General features: G+C 39.8%; 1 protein-coding gene across 1 annotated transcript in view; it reads left to right on the forward strand.

The window, feature by feature from the left end:
* The window catches only part of LOC118679478 (butyrophilin subfamily 1 member A1-like), a 74,039-nt gene extending 56,464 nt beyond the window's left edge, over positions 1–17,575 (forward strand). The window contains exons 6-14 of the mRNA XM_036356258.1: positions 15–35; positions 3,173–3,193; positions 5,997–6,017; positions 6,727–6,747; positions 13,708–13,728; positions 15,025–15,051; positions 15,531–15,557; positions 16,114–16,140; positions 16,317–17,575. Of these exons, the coding sequence (XP_036212151.1) occupies positions 15–35; positions 3,173–3,193; positions 5,997–6,017; positions 6,727–6,747; positions 13,708–13,728; positions 15,025–15,051; positions 15,531–15,557; positions 16,114–16,140; positions 16,317–16,840 (710 nt within the window). The 3' untranslated portion in view covers positions 16,841–17,575. The remainder of the gene's footprint in view (positions 1–14; positions 36–3,172; positions 3,194–5,996; positions 6,018–6,726; positions 6,748–13,707; positions 13,729–15,024; positions 15,052–15,530; positions 15,558–16,113; positions 16,141–16,316) is intronic.
* The last annotated feature ends 788 nt before the right edge of the window (positions 17,576–18,363 follow it).

Genomic DNA, 18,363 nt, shown 5'->3' on the forward strand with positions numbered 1-18,363 from the left:
CTTTTTCTTTTCAGCGGAGAATGAGCTCAGAAAAGGCAAGTACCATTATCACTCAATTCTTTGAACTCCTGAGTTAAATGCTAAAAACTGCAAAGTGTTTACAAAAGCTAATATTAAAATTTCTATTGACATTTAAGCTATGTTATAATTTTGTGAAACTCAAAGTTTTAAAACCATTAGACTTGCAAAAAGATTTGTGTCCACACATTATAGTCATGCACTTTCTCAATTATAACAAAAATTACTAAAAAGACTTTTCTAAGATTTATAGATTATCTTTTATTTTTTTTAAATATATTTTATTGATTTTTCACAGAGAGGAAGGGAGAAGGATAGAGAGTTAGGAACATCGATGAGAGAGGAACTTCGATCAGTTGCCTCCTGCACATCTACTGGGGATGTGCCCACAACCAAGGTACATGCCCTTGGCTGGAATCAAACCTGGGATCCTTCAGTCCACAGGCCAACACTCTATCCACTGAGCCAAACCGGTCAGGGCTATAGATTATCTTTTAATTGTACGAAATAAACTTCACTGAAAGATACCTTGCTTAATTTAATATACTGGAAAAATTGGAAAAATTAAAATACCAATTTATATATACTCCTGCTAAGAAAACATTTGGAACAAAATTATTTTATTTCATTAAGTAAGTGATGTGGTCCAAACCTTGAATGTCCCAAGTGCCTCAAGCCACTCATAAAGAAATATGTGTGGGGTACAATTCTAGGAGTGCTCTCTACCACTTCAGCAACATTTTCCATTTAGTCATTTGAGAAAATTCACTTGTTTATCTCTCTTTTCTAAGGACAAATAAGTGATAATTTTTCTGTTTCCATTTGTTCCCTGCTTACCCTTTATTCATATTCACTGTACCAGTTCACTTTGCAGTGGCAGTTTTTAACGGATCTTAATTTTCTGGGTTCATTTCCCTTATATTTACAAAAGTTTTCCATTTTCTTTTTCTGAAGAACTTCAGCAACAACTTGGTAACTTTCCTCAGACTGGCATTCCATTAGAGATGTGTTTCTCTGACAAGATTCTTTTCTTGTCTATATCTTAGTCTCTAAATCATTACCCACCACCATCTTTGCTCTTTTATTTTAGTTTTTCATGAATGTTAAATTATCCTATCCATTTCCTTTTCGCTTCTTGGGATTCTCCCATACTCTGCCTCTACCCTTTCCATCCCTTTTCTTCACTCGCTACCTCTACCTTGCAGATGCTTCCTATAACTGCATGTCAAGGCGGGTGAGCTGAAGATCAGGTTAGGGAGCACGTGCTAGCTGCCATTTGGGATCTCTTCTGTAAACTGCCTTTTACTTGGGTTCTCCAGCAGGGCCTCTGGATGGCATGCCTATTGCTGTGCACACAATGATATGCTAATTGTTAAGGGTCGAAATCAGACTTCAAAGTTTCTGATGTTTGTTTCTTCTTTTATTGGACTTTTAAACACTCTGAACATACATACTGCTGGCAAGTTTACCTTGAGACTTGCTATTGTATTTTTCTTGGCCATATTCTCACATGATCCATCATCTGTATATATAAAAGGCTAAGTGACCGACTGCCTGACCGACCAACCGGCTGGTACATATAACCTTCACTGGCAATTTAAAAATAAATGTTGGTTTGCACACTTCTATTATAGAGAAAGAGCAAATAATGATATCAAAATATTTTGTATTTTAATTTTATAATACTATATTATATATACTACCAGCGGCCTGGAAGATACCGTGAAAATTCATTCAAGTGTAGGCCATCCTTCCCCCAGCTGTCAGCACCAGTTTCCCCCTGGCAACCCGGGACCCGGCCTTTCCTCCAGCTGCTGGAAGATACCAGGGACCCAGGCAATTCCGCTCTGGCCCCGGCTTTGTTCAGAAGGACATCTGATCTAATTAACATACTACCCTTTTATTATTATAGATTTTGACATCTAATTTTTTGCAGTAATGTAATTACCACACAAATCTTTCTTATACTTAATTTTGTTTCAATTTGCATGAGTCCGTGTACCTGGCCACTAGTATATAAATATTTTTACATGGTTGTGCCTGGTTATTTGCTCTTTCCAACCACAGTTATTACTCCACTTTCATTTTCATTCAATTGTTTATTAATTCACCAAATTCCTCTTCCTTTGGGATCTTTATACATATGTTTTTCACTCAAGTAAAATCTCTAAGATCTAAGGTTAGTTTCTAAGATATTCCCACACCACTCTTTAGTATCCCACTCAGGAGTTATTTCAATCTTTCTGCCTCTACATATCACGTAACGTTTTTATACAATTGTACTGATGATTTCAGCAGAATGGACTTTCCCGAGTTGTTCTCTATTTACAGAAGGGACATGACTGGCCATGTTGTAGAAAGTCATTAGCAGATGTGAGTCTTTAGTTGCCTCTCTTCACAATGTTTATAAAACCTCTCTCCTACAAGTGTGTTCACATGTCGTTTCTCAGTTAGGAGACAGGCACAGTTAAGGTCCAGTGAGAGACAGAATCCCTGTCAAAGAATCCCAGTACTTTCTCTCTCTGGCATTCAGCTCCCATGTGAATTGATTAAGATAAGCTCATCCATGAAGGTCCTAGAACAAAAGCTCAAGTGCAATACCATTGGAAATTAATGGTTGGCCTAAAACATTATGAACTAGGGCACCAGCACACTGACCCTGTATTGCCTAGTGCACCTTTGTCTCAGTGTCCCCATCTCCAGTGTTTGTGGGCACTTTCTACAGTGTAGCTGCCACAGTGATGAAATTGACCCATATATTTAAAGGTAGCCAATGACTAAAGTTAACAAACTGACTAGCAGGAACATAAACTTTCAAAAATCATGAGTATCTTAACAATTAACTACCAATACGAATATTTAAAAAAAAATTATTTCACGAAATTAACTCCATTTTCCTCCTGTTTATTTACTGTAAAATATCTCTGGACACTAGTGAGCCCTGAGCCACTGTGTGTGAAGGGAGCGTGATGTGTGTGCATGGGTATGTGTTCATGCATGTGCGTGGCCTTGTTTATGCATATTTTTTCACATATGTGTGTGTTCATCTGAAACCTGGTAAAGTTATTATTAAATAAGAATTTATTTGTAAATGTTAATTCCCTTTGTGATCCTTTCCCACTCACCTGACTTTGGTCTTTCCTTTTTCTTTCAGACAAGGCTCAGAACAAACTAGGTAAGACTTCCGATATCCCTTTACTCTTGTTCTCCTTCACAACATCTCTCCCTCTCTGGCATTTCCTGCCTTTTAACTCTGTGCCTTCCATTGGCCTTTCCTTCTCCTGATTTCTGCTCTTCCCACCCTGATTTTGGAGACTGAACTTCTCCTATTTTGAATTCTGGCCCTTTCAGTTTCCCTACCCTTCATTCCTTCCTATTCCTCCTTTTTTCATTTTATACAAAATTATTTCCCTGTAAACATTGGCTGCTCTGTCTTGCCGAGAATTGCCAGTTTCATTAAGAAGTTGGTGAGATGACGAAACCGGTTTGGCTCAGTGGATAGAGTGTCGGCCTGCGGACTGAAGGGTCCCAGGTTCGATTCCGGTCAAGGGCATGTACCTGGGTTGCGGGCATATCCCCAGTAGGAGATGTGCAGGAGGCAGCTGATCGATGTTTCTCTCTCATCGATGTTTCTAACTCTCTATCTCTCTCCCTTCCTCTCTGTAAAAAATCAATAAAATATATTAAAAAAAAAAAAAAAAGAAGTTCGTGAGATGAAGGGTGGTAACCTCATAGACACATGGTGCCGGAAGCCAGTCCATCCTTGCTGCTTGACACAGTCGCTGCAGGATAGAAACATCTGCACAGCATATGTTTCAAGGGACCTGGCGTATATAGCATACTGTTCTTAATATGTTTGCTCCCCTTAGTGCTGTGTGTTTTAACCAAGGTCACCTCTCCGAGAAAGCTTGTTTCCCCAGGTAGGGATTTTTCCCTGAAGTCAGGGAGGGGATGAAACTCCTTAACTAAGTGCCAGGCGGGTAGTTAATCACTTTAACTACAAACAATAAGGGTAGGTGGTAACCTCATAGACACATGGCTCCTTTTATATTTATTTCTGGAAAATATCCAAACTTAGTACCTCTGTCAGAAATTCCAAGTTAGAGGGCCCATTATTATGCAGCTGATACTTCTCCAAATCCTTAAGAGACCACAGAAGATTCCAAACTTCAAGTTTCTCCGTCCATTGTCTTTCCAAAGTCTCTGATATAATGAAAATGTTATTCACCGGTCAAGTGTGAGTTGCCCTTGAATATATAACCCAGGTGTTCTAAGGACATAAGTTAAAATAGAGGTATTTTTTGTAATTTTTCTGGATACAAAAAATATCCAACCATGCCATTTTTTTATTCTTTTGCATTTACATTGACTCAGTTATCAAATGACAAACTTCACTTTTTAAAAACCATTTGCAGCCCTACCTTTGTAGCTCAGTAGCTAGAGTGCTATCCTGATGCGCCCAGGTTTCGGGTTTGATTCCTGCGGGTTTGATTTCTCTTTGATAATGAAAATTCCAATCATATTTTTGTTTCCTTGGGAATGGTCTCTAAGAATATGTTTCTTATACCACAGCTCTTTCTATCCACTCATCTGCTGATGGGCAGAGGGACTGTTTCCAGAACGTGGCTATTGTAAATAATGCTGCAATGAACATAGGGGTGCATATATTCTTTATGATTGGTGCTTCGGGATTCTTAGGCTATATTCCCACAAGTGGGGTTACATAATGGAATATTACGGGGCTGAAAAAGAAGGAATTTTTACCTTTTGTGACAGCATGGAGGGATCTGGAGAGTATATGTTAACTGAAATAAGCCAGTCAGAGAAAGACAAATACCAAATGATCTCACTAATATGTGAAGTCTAATGAACAAAATAAACTTATGAACAAAATGGAACCAGAAGCATGGTGGCCAGTGTCTGAGGGTGGGGGGTGGAAGTGATGGAATAAAGAAGGTGAAAGGAATGGCTAAAGAGCATATGTGCCTACCCCGTGGACACAATAGTGTGGTGAAGGCCAAGGGAGTGGGAGGTGGCAGTATGTTGAGGTGGGCAAAGAGGGGGGGATGGGGACGTCTGCAATAGTGTCAACATTACAAATTTTTAATTTAAAAAGAATATGTTTATTTAATGTACAGTGCAACTTCCATATGACCAGTGCAACAGGTACAGTTTTGAAGAGATGGGTGTCTTTCCTGTACGAGTCCTCGTACCTGTCTCATGTAGAAATTCAAGTTTGCATTTCAGTCTGAAACAGGTGATAGTCCACAGACAGAGGAACAATGGGTACTGTGCCTCCAAGAAGGTCTGTCCCAGCTCCCTCGTGGGTATATTTCCTCGTTTAGTTCCTTTTGCACAAGGCATGGAGGAGGGAACATGTTGCCTCTGATGGGTGAGCTGTCCTTTGGAAACTTTTGTGTGGGAAACTGATATAGGGTTAAGCCTCGGACTGACCTACTGGCAAAGTCACAAACAAGTCCTAGCTTAGAGGGCACAATCCTCTTAGCTTAATTAGGCTTGACCTTATAACACTCCTTAGATCTTATCTGGGAAGCTAAGGGGCTGAGGAAGTGCAGGAAGTATAACCATGGTGTAAACAAGTGAAACTCACAAGAAAAGTGTAACTTTGGTAACCACTGCCTTGTTTACTGCTCACTATAAAAAGCTTGGTGAGGCCTGAGCACAGTGGAAGTCCTTCCCCTTGAGTTGGACTTGCTGCCTGGTCCCCCAATATTCCCAAATTATCTAGTGTCTTTTCTTTTTCATTTGTTGTGCGGCTCCTCTTCCAGACCCGAACCCTGAACCACGCAGGACGTGGAGGGAAACACTAACGACACTTTTGGTTGCAATTTTCACAAGCATGCAATTTTTAACTACAGAGTGAACTGTGAAGAGGGTACCAATGTTATTCTCCTCCCTTCCCCATGTTGTGTTTTTCATTTGACATGAGTCACTTATTTCTCCCTTTTACTTTTCAGCAGGCAGTGACAAGAAAATAGGCAAGTACCAATATCACTCAGTTCTTTGAACTCCTGAGGTAAATGCTAAAAATGGCAAAGTGTTTACAAAAGCTAATTTTAAAATTTCTATCTTTTGACAATTAAGTTGTTGCAATTTCGTGAAACTCAAAGATTTAAAACCGGTAGACTTGCAAAAAGATTTCTGTCCACACATTATAGTCATGCACTTTCTCAATGATTATAACAACTACTAAAAAGACTTTTCTAGGATTTATAGATTATCTTTCAATTGTACAAAATAGATTTCACTGAAAGATGCCTTGCTTAATTTAATATAATAGAAAATTTGGCAAAATTAAAATACCAGTTTATATATACTATTGCTATGAAAATATTTAGAAAAAAATTATTTTATTTCATTAAATAAGTGATGTGGTCCAATCCTTGAATGTCCCAAGTGCCTCAAGCCATCCATAAAGATAAATGTATGGGATAAAATTATAGGTGTGCTCTCTCTACCACTTCAGCAACACTTTCCTTTTATTTATTCTTTTGAGAAAATTCACTTATTTTTCTCCCTTTCCTAAGGACAAATAAGTGATAATTTTTCTCTTTCCATTTGTTCCCTGCTTACGCTTTATTCATATTCACTGTACCAGTTCACTTTGCAGTGGCAATTTTTAACGGATCTTAATTTTCTGTGTTCATTTCCCTTATATTTACAAAAGTTTTCCATTTTCTTTTTCAGAAGAACTTCAGCAACAACTTGGTAACTTTCCTCTGACTGGCATTCCATTAGAGATATATTTCTCTGAAAAGAATCTTTTCTTGTCCATATCTTAGTGTCTAAATCATTACCCACCACCATCTTTGCTCTTTTTTTTTAATTTTTTCATGACTTATAAATTATCCTATCCATTTCTTTTATTTAGTTAAATCTTTATTGTTCAGATTATTACAGTTGTTTCTCTTTTTTTCCCCCATAGCTCCCCTCCACCCGGTTCCCACCCCACCCTCTGCCCTTACCCCTCCCTCCCCCACTGTTTTCATCCATAGGTGTATGATTTTTGTCCAGTCTCTTCCCGCACCACCCATACCCCTTTCCCTCCTGAGAATTGTCAGTCCACTCCCTTTCTATGCCCCTGATTCTATTATATTCACCAATTTATTCTGTTCATCAGATTATTTATTCACTTGAATTTTAGTTTCACTTGTTGATAGATGTGTATTTGTTGTTCATAATTTGTATCTTTACCTTTTTCTTCTTCATCCTCTTCTTAAAGGATACCTTTCAGCATTTCATATAATACTGGTTTGGTGGTGATGAACTTCTTTAGCTTTTCCTTATCTGTGAAGCTCTTTATCTGACCTTCAATTCTGAATGATAGCTTTGCTGGGTAAAGTAATCTTGGTTGTAAGTTCTTGCTATTCATCACTTTGAATATTTCTTGCCACTCCCTTCTGGCCTGCATAGTTTCTGTTTTGAAATCAGCTGACAGTTGTATGGGTACTCCCTTGTAGCTTTTTCTCACTGACTTTTTTCTTTTGCTGCTTTTAAGATTCTCTCTTTGTCTTTTGCTCTTGGCATTTTAATTATGATGTGTCTTGGTGTGGTCCTCTTTGGATTTCTTTTGTTTGGGGTTCTCTGTGCTTCCTGGACTATTTCTTTCATGAGGTAGGGGAAGTTTTCTGTCATTATTTCTTCAAATAGGTTTTCAATATCTTGCTCTCTCTCATCTTCTGGCACCCCCATAATTCGGATGTTGGTACGCTTGAAGTTGTCCCAGAGGCTCCTTACACAATCTTCATATTTTTGGATTCGTTTTTCTTTTTGTTTTTCCGGTTGGGTGTTTTTTGCTTCTTCATATTTCAAATCTTTGACTTGATTCTTGCGATCCTTTAGTCTGTTGTTGGAACTCTGTATAATATTCTTTATTTCAGTCAGTGTATGCTTAATTTCTAGTTGGTCTTTTTTCATAACCTTGAGGGTCTCACTAAGTTTATCGGTGGTTTCTAGAGAATTCTTGAAAAACCTTAAAAGTGTGGTTATGAACTCTATATCCAGTACTTTGCTTTCATTCATTTCTGTCATTTGTGACCTGTTTCTTTGTCTCCTCATTTTTTATGCTTCCCTGTGTTGATAGAGTGGCTTTTTGTGCTGGGTATCCTATAGGGCCCAGTGGCTCAGCCTCCCCAATTACCTGAGGTGGACACTCTTGGGACACCCCTTTGTGGGCTTTGTGCACAGTCTTGTTTTAGTTAAGCCTTGATTGTTGTAGGTAACACTGGGAGGGATTGACCTCCAGGCCAATTGGCTGTGAGAATCAGCTGTGTCTACCGTGGGAGAACTTCTGTGCTGGAGACACCCTTCTGGGGCAGGACTTGCTTCAGTGGGGCTTTGGTGCTAACTGAGTCTGCCCCCTGAGTGTGTCCCTTATGGATCTGAGGAGTTGTAATCTAGATGGTCCCACTCTGACCACTGGGTACACTGGCTCTTGGATCTCTAAGGAGGTGCTAATTTAGCCTTTGCCTGAGGCTACTCAGCAGGAGCTATGGAGAGATCTGCAGATTCCTCTTCTTTGTTTTGGGTTTGGAGTTGCCCAGATGAGGCCCAGCTGTGAAGAAACGCAAGCTGCTGTGGGGCCTTGGCCTTCTTTTGGAAGTTCTGGATTTCTCTGACCCAGCTGCAGTTTGTTAGGTAATTTTCAGATTGCAAAGGGCCAGGCCTTTCATATGCAAAAGCCTCTGCGCATAGCTTGGATGGTTCTGGGTCTCTGGGAATCAACAGGGCTGGGAAAACAGCTATGGCTGCTCCTCAGTCCTACCCTAAGAGGCCCGCGTCTCAGTGTCCCAGTAATTGATAATCGCTGCAACCACCTCTAAGAGAAAGCCGCCCTCGAGTTCTGCCCGCTGCCAGACAGCCCAGTTTCTTCCCGTATGAGTCTGGAACCCCAGAGACTTGCCAGGAACTGGAGTTCAGAGCAGTTGGGAGCTTGAGACTCCCTCCCAATTGAAAAAGACAACCGTGTCCTCAGTTGCCAGCCCTTTCCACATGTGCCTCCATACCTCTGCACTTTACTTCCACATCTCCTCTGAGTCTTGGTGTGCTTTTCTCTTTCCTTCTAGTTGTAGAATTTCCATTCTGCCAGCCTTCCTGTTCTGGATGGTGTCCATTTTGTCTTTTAGTGGTATTTTTGAAGTGGTTGTGCGAGGCAGCAATTTTTGGTGTTTACCTATGCCGCCATCTTGGTTTTTCCCTCCTCCATTTCGTTTTTTTCCTTCCTGGGATTCTCCCATCCTCTGCCTCTACCCTTTCCATTCCCTTTCCTTCACTTGCTATCTCTACCTTGCAGATGCTTCCTATAACTGCATTTCAAGGCTGGTGAGCTGAAGATCAGGTGAAGGAGCATGTGCTTGCTTCCATTCGAGATATCTTCCAGAAAACTGCCATTTACTTAGGTTTTCCAGCAGGGCCTCTGGATAGGCATGCCCATTGCTGTGACCACAATAATATGCTAATTGTTAAGGGAAGGAATAGGGCTTCAAAGTTTCTGATGTATGTTTTTCCTTCTATTGGACTTTTAAACACTCTGAACACACTGCTGGCAAGTTTACCTTGAGACTTGCTATTCTACTTCCCTTGACCATATTCTCATATGGTCCCCTCATATGTAAATATTTTTACCTAATTGTGCCTGTTATTTGCTCTTTCCAACCATAGTTGTTACTCCACTTTCATTTTTATTCAATTGTTTATTAATTCACCAAATTCCTCTTCCTTTGGGATCTTCATACATATGTTTTTCACTCAAGTAAAATCTCTAAAATCTAAGGTTGGTTTATAAGATAGTCCCACACCACTCTTTAGTACCCCACTCAGGAGTTATTTAAATCTTTCTGTCCCTGTATATCAGATGACATTTTTATACAATTGATTTTGGTAGAATGGACTTTCCTGAGTTGTTCTCTATTTACAGAAGGGACGTGACTGGCCATGTTGTAGAAACAGGCATTAACAGATGTGGGGCTTTAGTTGCCTCTCTTCGTAATGTTTATAAAACCTCTCTCCTACAAATGTGTTTAAATGTCGACTTCTTAGTTAGGTGACAGCACAGTTAAGGTCCAGTGAGAGGCAGAATCCCTGTCATAGAATCCCAGTCCTTTCTCTCTCCTGTATTCAGCTCCCATGTGAATTGATTAAGAAATGCTTCAGTCAGGAATGACCTAACAGAGAAACACAAGTGCAGTACCATTGGAAATTAATCGATTGACTAAAGCTTTGTGAACACGGGCACCAGCACCCTGACCCTGTATTGTCTAGTGCAGCTTTGTCTCAGTGTCCCCTTCCCAAGGGTTTGTGGCCACTTTGCACAGTGTTGCTGCCACAGTGATGAAAGTGACCCATATATTTAAAGGTAGCCAATGACTAAAGTTAACAAACTGAGTAGCAGGAACATAAACTTTCAAAAATCAAGAGTATCTTAAAAATTAACTACCAATTCGAATATTTTAAAATTTTGTTATTTCATGAAATTAACTCCATTTTCCTCCTGTTTATTTACTGGAGAATATCTCTCGACAGTAGTGAGCTCTGAGCCACTGTGTGTGTGTGTGTGTGTGTGGGTTGGTGGTGGCACAGTGTGTATATTTGTGTATACATGCATGTGTGTGGCCTTCTGTGTGCTTATTTCTTTACATATGTGTGTGTTCATCTGAAACCTGGTAAAATTATTATTAAATATGAATTTATTAGTAAATTTGAATTCCCTTTGTGATCCTTTCCCTTGCCCCTGACATTGGTCTTTCCTCTTTCTTTCTGAGGAGGCTCAGAACAAACTAGGTAAAACTTCTGATATCCCTTTACTCTTGATCTCCTTCTAAACATCTGTTTTCTCTCCCTGTCTGACATTTCCTGCCTTTAAATTCTGTGCCTTCCATTGGCCTTCCTTCTCCTGATGTCCGCTCTTCCCTCCCTGATTTAGGGGTCTGAACTTCTCCTGTTTTGAATTCTGGCCCTTTCAGTTTCCCTACCTTCCATCCCTTCCTGTTCCTCCTTTTCTCATTTTATACAAAACTAGAGGCCCGGTGCATGAAAATCGTGCACTCAGGGAAGTAAGGGTTCCTCACCCCGGCCTTCGCCCTAATCACAGTCGAGGACCACTCGGTGGATGTCCACCTGCCAGCTTAGGCCTGTTTTTCTAAGGGTGTAGGCCTAAACCAGTAGTGTGCCATCCCTCTCACAGTTCAGGGCTCTCACATTTGGGGCTCTCACAGTCTGGAACCCCTCGCTAATTACCACTCCCCTGCAATGGAGGCAGGAGAGTGTCCCGCCACCACCACTGTGCTCACCAGCTGTGAGCTCTACTTTTGGCTGAGCAGCGCTCCCTTGTGGTAGCACACTGACCACCAGGGGGCAGCTCCTGCATTGAGCGTCTGCCTCCTGGTGGTCAATGTGTGTCATAGCCACTGGTTATTCTGCCATTTGGTCAATTTGCATATTAGGGTTTTATTATATAGGATTATTTCCCTGTAAACATTGGCTGTTTCTCTCTTGCCAAGTATTACCAGTTTCATTAAGAGGTTGGTGAGATGAAGGGTGTTAAGCTCATGGACACATGGCTCCTACTGTATTTATTTCTGGAAAGCATCCAAATTTAGTACCTCTGTCAGGTATTCCAATTTGGAGGGCCCATTATTATAAAGCTGGTACTTCTCCAAATCCTTAAGAGACCACAGAAGATTCCAAACTTGCAGAGTTGAGGTTCTCTACCCATTGACTTTTCAAAGCCTCTGTTTTAATTAACTAGAGGCCAGTGCATGATTAAATCATGAGCGTGTAGGGTCCCCTAAGCCTAGCCTGCCATCAGGGCCATGTCCGCTGCCACGCAATGCCTTACATGCTCCATGGACAGTGCTGGTGCCCCGCTATGCTCTGCTGATGCTTCTGGTGCCTGGTGAGTGGGTGGGGGGAGGGCTTGAGAGGTGCTCCATGCACCCCATGGTGACCGGTTGTTTGGTCGTTTTGGTCATGACACCTCTTGGCCTTTTATTATTATATTTCATATCATTTATTAATCAAGTGTGAACTGGAGCATCACTCTTATATACTCCCCTTGAAAATGTGATCGTGGCCCAGGTATTCCAAGGTATCTAAATATTTTGCAAAATTTTTTGGCTTTAAATTTATCCAACCATGTCAATTTTGTTCTTTTGCATTTTTATTGACACAGTTATCAAATTACAGACTGCATTTTAAGAATAATTACATACCTTAAGACATGTTAAAAAGCAATATAACTCTCATTGAGATTTTTTATGTTAAGGGCACAAGACACAATGACCTTGGATTTTTAAAAAAAAACATAACAATCATTAATTGTTTAATATCCTCCTTTTCCAATGACAATTTCAATTGTAATTTTTTATTTCCTTAATAATAGTCTTTCATATATATCTCTTTAATGTACATAGGAGATTTTATACGATTAGTGCATCAGAAACAGTGTTGCCTTTACTCATCATCACTGTTTAAGCACCTGTCTCATATATGAATACATGTTTGCTTTTTAATTTAAAAAAATATGAAGGCCCAATGAAAGAGAAATGATTGATGGTGTTCACCTCAGAACAGGTTCTGTCCACCTCCTCTCAAATTTTAATTTCTTAATTTAAAGAAATAAATTAAGGGGTGTATTTTCACAAGGGGTATATCTGTATAAATAAAAGGCTAATATGCAACTTGTCCCTTTCGGAGTTCGACTGATCAGGAGTTCGACTGCTCGCTATGATGTGCGCTGACCACCAGGGAGCAGCGTGGAACAAAGGAAAGCCCTCGTCGGCAGCCAGCAGCCAGCACCCAGGGGAAGGAAGGCCCTGGCTGGCAGCCAGAAGGCCCTGATTGGCCCTGATCACTAGCCAGGCCTAGGGACCCTACCTGTGCATGAATTTTGTGCACCAGGCCTCTAGTTTGTTTATCAGAAAAATTATGTGTTGGGAAATTTTCTACTTATATGTAAGTTAATGGGCCAAATGTTTATACCTTCTGCAGTAGATAATAAAATCAGAGAGTACACGTTTTTAAAGCTAATTTTGAAAGTCCGATCAACTGAAAACTAAATTAAATTTGATTGCAATTCAGTTAAATATAAAGAATTAGAAATCATCAGACTTACAAAATGATTTTACCGAAAATGATTTGTATTAACTTTCTCAATGGTGGTTATATCGTCTAAAAATATTTTTTCAGGACTTCTATATATAATTTAATTACCATTAATTATACCAGCAATGTTTTCAATAAAGACATCTTGTTTAACACGACATAGAAAGATTTGCACAATTAAAACTCAATTTCAATACACTATTATGAAAATAACAGTTGTTACATTATTTTGTTAAATCCATATTTTGGTTTAAACCTTGAATTACTTATATCCTTAAAAATTTCCATAAAGAAAATACTTATGTAATAAAATCCTATTTATCTGTCTGTCACATTTTTACCATCTTTCTTTTATTCAGTCAATTATGAAAATTCATTCTCCTTTCATTTTTCTAAGATAAATATGTGCTTTTTTTATTACCTAGTTTTTGTTTTTGCTTGTTTGTTTTTTCTGATTACATTCATCCTGCTAAATTTCTGTACACCAAAAAATGTTAACTCATTTTTGTTTTCTGTATTGGTTTTCTCAACATTTACATGAGTGTTTTTTTCCATTTTACTTTTCAGAAAAACTTCAGAAGGAACTTGGTAACTTTTTTCTGACATTCTTTTTATTGATGTATTCCTTAGAAATATCATTCTCTTTTCCCCCTTTCCTTCCCTTTGATATATTCTTGGGCTTCTACCTTCTGAATATACACCATAATGTTATTATAAGATTGGTGATATGCTATTATAATTTGGTAATGCAGTTATTCCATTACATAGAAAGCTTCCTTTAACTTGGGTTCCCCCACTCCCCCATGTGCTCTGAGATGGAGAGCTATTGTTTTATGTGTGATGTTCTCCTAGTTCTTAATGGAAGGGTTCAAACTCCAAAACTACTGAGTGAGAGAGTTCCTTCTATGCTGGCATTCTTCACATTTGTCTAGACTAGTGGTTCTCAACCTTCTGGCCCTTTAAATATCGTTCCTCATGCACTAGCTGTTTTGGCTAACTGGATAGAGTGTCAGCCTGGGGACTGAAGGGTCCCAGGTTTGATTCTGGTCAAGGGCATATACCTTGGTTGCGGGCACATCCCCAGTAGAGGCTGTGCAGGAAGCAGCTGATCTATGCTTCTCTCTCGTTGATGTTTCTAACTCTCTATGCCTCTCCTTTCCTCTCTGTAAAAAATCAATAAAATATATTTAAAAAATAAAAACTAAAAAACAATAAATACAGTTTCTCATGTTGTGACCCAACCATAAAATTATTGTCCTTGCTACTTCATAGCTGTAATGTTGCTACTGTTATGAATCGTAATGTAAATATCTGATATGCAGGATGGTCTTAGGTGACCCCTGTGAAAGGGTCGTTCTACGACAAAGGGGTCATGACCCACAGGTTGAGAACCGCTGGTCTAGACTCATGTCAAATATAATGTTAAGACTTGCTTCTCTTGACCATATTCTCAAGTTACCTATGGTACATAAATAGTTTTGCATGATTTTGCCTGGTTATTTTTCTTGGTTATTACTCCTCTTAATTTTTATTTTTATTCACTTAATTATTAATTCAACAAATTACGTTTCCTTCAGGGTTTTTTATACATGTGTTTTTCACTCAATTTAACTTAATTGACAATTTATCTCTAAAGTGTAAAGCCAGTTTCTAAGATATTCCTATCCCCTTATAAGAATTATTTAAGTCCTCATGTATTCTTAATTTGTAGAGACGTTTTCAGATGGAACAAACGTTAGAGATTTCTTTCATTATTTTTGTAATGGGCATTACCTGGCCAATATGTAGACACAAACATTGTTGAATGTATGGCTTTAACTGCATCTTCTTAATGAAGTTGAGGAAACCTGTCTCATATTTGTGTGTTTGTATCTTTTATCTCAGCTGAGAGGAAGGCTCAATTTAAGTCGGGTGAGTAACGCTTCTTCTCAGAAAGCTCCATTCGTTTGTCACTCGGGTCCTGCCCTGATAGCAGTAGGAGAGTAGGCAGAAGTACAACCAAGTGTCTATAGTTGACAGAGCAGCATTTGAAACATCTTCTTTTTAAATGTAAATGAATTCTCTCTGAACAGCAAACCGCATGTGATCCTGCATGACCTTTCTCCTCTCCTCTTTCTTCCTTCCTGTCTTCATGTTATGCTCCCTCCTTCCACTCCTCCCTGTGGCTCCCACCTTTTGTTGCTTCTGTGTTTCCATCTTTCCTATACCTGAACACTATTATCATGCTTGAAAAAAATAGATTTGGATGTAATAGAAGACAGAAGGACCAAGTTCAAAGGATTCAGAAGAAATGGGACAAAGACGGGGAGAAATGGAAAGATAAAGAGAGAAAACAGGAAAGGAACAAAGCTAAGGCTTCCTGTTTTGTTTTTGTTTTTTTTCTTTTGCAGTTTGGATGAAGGCGCCATTATATGCTGGTGAGTGACATGGACTGTGATGAAAAAATCTTATCAAAGATTTTTTAGATGAATTTTGTGTGTGCAATTCTGAAAATCAAAGAGCCCCAAAGTATACATTCCATGAATTCAATAGATTATTCAATATTTTAACAGATAAGAATGTGTTTAAAACATTACATTTTAGTAGATTTTATTTATTAATTTCATCTCATATTGTCTTAAGTACAGGTACAGTGTTCATCATCTGCTAAAAATTTAGGAAACTAAAGCAAAAAATAAGTTATTTGGTCAGACTCACCATATCCCCTATTTACTCTCAAACATCCTAAATAGATTATAGATATTCATCCTGTAGGAATGTTGGGTGAGGAGCGCATAAGAATGGGTCAGATCTTCAAGTCAGACATAATTTAGCAGATGGTACAAGAGCCTCTAGTATATTACAGAGTATTATCTTTGGCTTCTATTATCTTGAATTAATCCCAGGGAATTTATACTCATAGAATTCTGGACAGACAGGCAGCTTATCTTTCAAATGTTGGGTCCTGGTGTTCATTTGTTCTGTTCCTTTCAGATTGGAGAAAAGAAGAGTTTGAAGCTGGTGGGTCTGTGATGGTCCCGGAGGGACCCTGATCCTTGTGGGGTGACCTTGGGGAAAGATGGGTGGAGGTGAGCTGGGGCTACCCAGGGCCAGAGCAGATCTCACAGAATGGGGACCCTCTGGCCCAGGTAACTGAGACCTTCCTTGAAAACATGGTGGTCCACTTGTCTTTGCAGTACATGTGACTCTGGATGCAGGCACTGCCCATCCTGCCCTCCTGTGTGAAGATGGGAAACGAGTAACCTGGCGAGAGCCTTGTCAAGATCTACCCCACTCCACACAGAGATTCGACTCCCTTCCCTGCGTGCTGGGTCAGCTGGACCTCAGGATAGGGAGATCCTTCTGGGAGGTGGAGGTTGGGAATGCACATTCCTGGGACCTGGGAATTTGTAGGGATAATGTCACGAGGAAAGGGAGGGTTACTATGTCTCCACAGAATGGTTTCTGGGCCATCAGGCTCTATGAGGGGGCGTACTGGGCCCTCACTTCCCCAGAAACCCCTCTTAGTCTAAAACAAAGACTCTGTAAATTGGGGATATTCCTGGATTATGAGGCTGGAGATGTATCTTTCTATAACATGACAGATGGGTCCCACATATTCAGCTTTCCCAAGAACACATTCTATGGTGCCCTAAAACCTCTTTTCAGGCTTTGGTCGTCTGACTCAGGCTCCCTAACCATCTGCCGGGTTAAAGAATAAGAAGAACGTCTGATGTTTTAATTGATATTCCTAATTAACTCTCGTAAGAAAGTATTACTTTGGGCCCCAATGATGACACAAACTGATTTTGTCCTTCTTCTTACTGGTTCATGTTCAAAATGAAGCTCTGAGACACTGATGATTTCCCTCATATCAATTCCTCCTTCTCCCTTAGTTAGACTCCTCTCATTATTGCCTTGTCCTAGGATAGCCTAATACAAATGTTAGATTTCCTAACCTCCCCTGCTGCATGTGACCACATGATGGCCCCGGATTGTAAGGTGAATTATCCTATATGACTCCTGAAATGTGTCCTTAAGGGAAATTGTGTCCTTCTGTCCTTTATTTTTTGCTGGCTATAATGTTTCATCATGGATGGAACTCAAAACACATCTATGACCATGTAAAATGACATGGATGATAGAAAAGACAGAATGAGCTTGGGTATTTGACAACATCATTGAAATACTCTATTGCCCAATTCCAGAATTATTTTCTGTGAGAAATAAACTTGTATATCTTTAAGATGTTTATATGTTGAATATTTGTCTCTAGTGATTGAATCTGACTGACTGATGAATTCTCCCTTGAAGGATTGTAGCAGATGACATCCACAGTTGAATATTCAGGTGAACCCTGAGGTGTAAAGTCCTGCTCCCCCAGTGTGTCAGTCTCATTGGGGCCTCTCACTTTCTCCTGACCCGTCAGCACTCCTGACTTCACTCACTACCCTTTTCTCTATCGGTGTCATGGTTCATACTGTCAAGTATTCTATTGCTAATAAATGGAAATCTGGGTGTTGTTGTTCTTCTGTCACATCAGCTTGGCAAAACTTAATATAGATTAACCTAGTTATCTATTTCTCAGACAGGCAGCTTACCACGCTACAAAGATCTACACATACAAGAAGATTGCACAGTCACTATCACAGCATGGACACCAGCACTCTGGTACTCCTCACATGCATCTCCAGCCATTTTCATTTCCTTAGTTTTGTGGTCAATTTTATTAAAAACTTCACTTCCTTTTAAATTCCACCTCTACTGCCCCCTTTTCTAAGTATTGCTGTATGTCCATGGTGAATAATAATAATTAAGGAGGAGGAGGAGGAGATGTCAAGAGGCAATTGTCTCAACTTTGTAATAACTAATTTAACAAACCTATTTGAGTCAGCATCTCTCAACTACTCCTCCCTCAGCATTACCTTAAGGCAGTCGTCAGCAAATGCGGCTCATGAGCCACACGCGGCTCTTTGGCCCCTTGAGTGTGGCTCCTCCACAAAATACCACATGCGGGCGCACATGTACAGTGCAATTGAAACTTCGTGACTCATGCACAGAAGTCAGTATTTTGTGGAAGAGCCACACTCTAGGGACCAAAGAGCCGCATGTGGCTAGCAAGCCGCAGTTTGTCAACCACTGCCTTAAGGGAAGTATCCCTCTTCCTTTACAGGGATCACCACTCCTTCTTCTCTCCATCCATCCTGTACTATCCTCTCTGGTACTAAAATCCATCAGTTATTC

This window comes from Myotis myotis, unplaced genomic scaffold (assembly GCF_014108235.1).
Source record: "Myotis myotis isolate mMyoMyo1 unplaced genomic scaffold, mMyoMyo1.p scaffold_m19_p_26, whole genome shotgun sequence".
Taxonomy (NCBI): Eukaryota; Metazoa; Chordata; class Mammalia; order Chiroptera; family Vespertilionidae; genus Myotis; species Myotis myotis.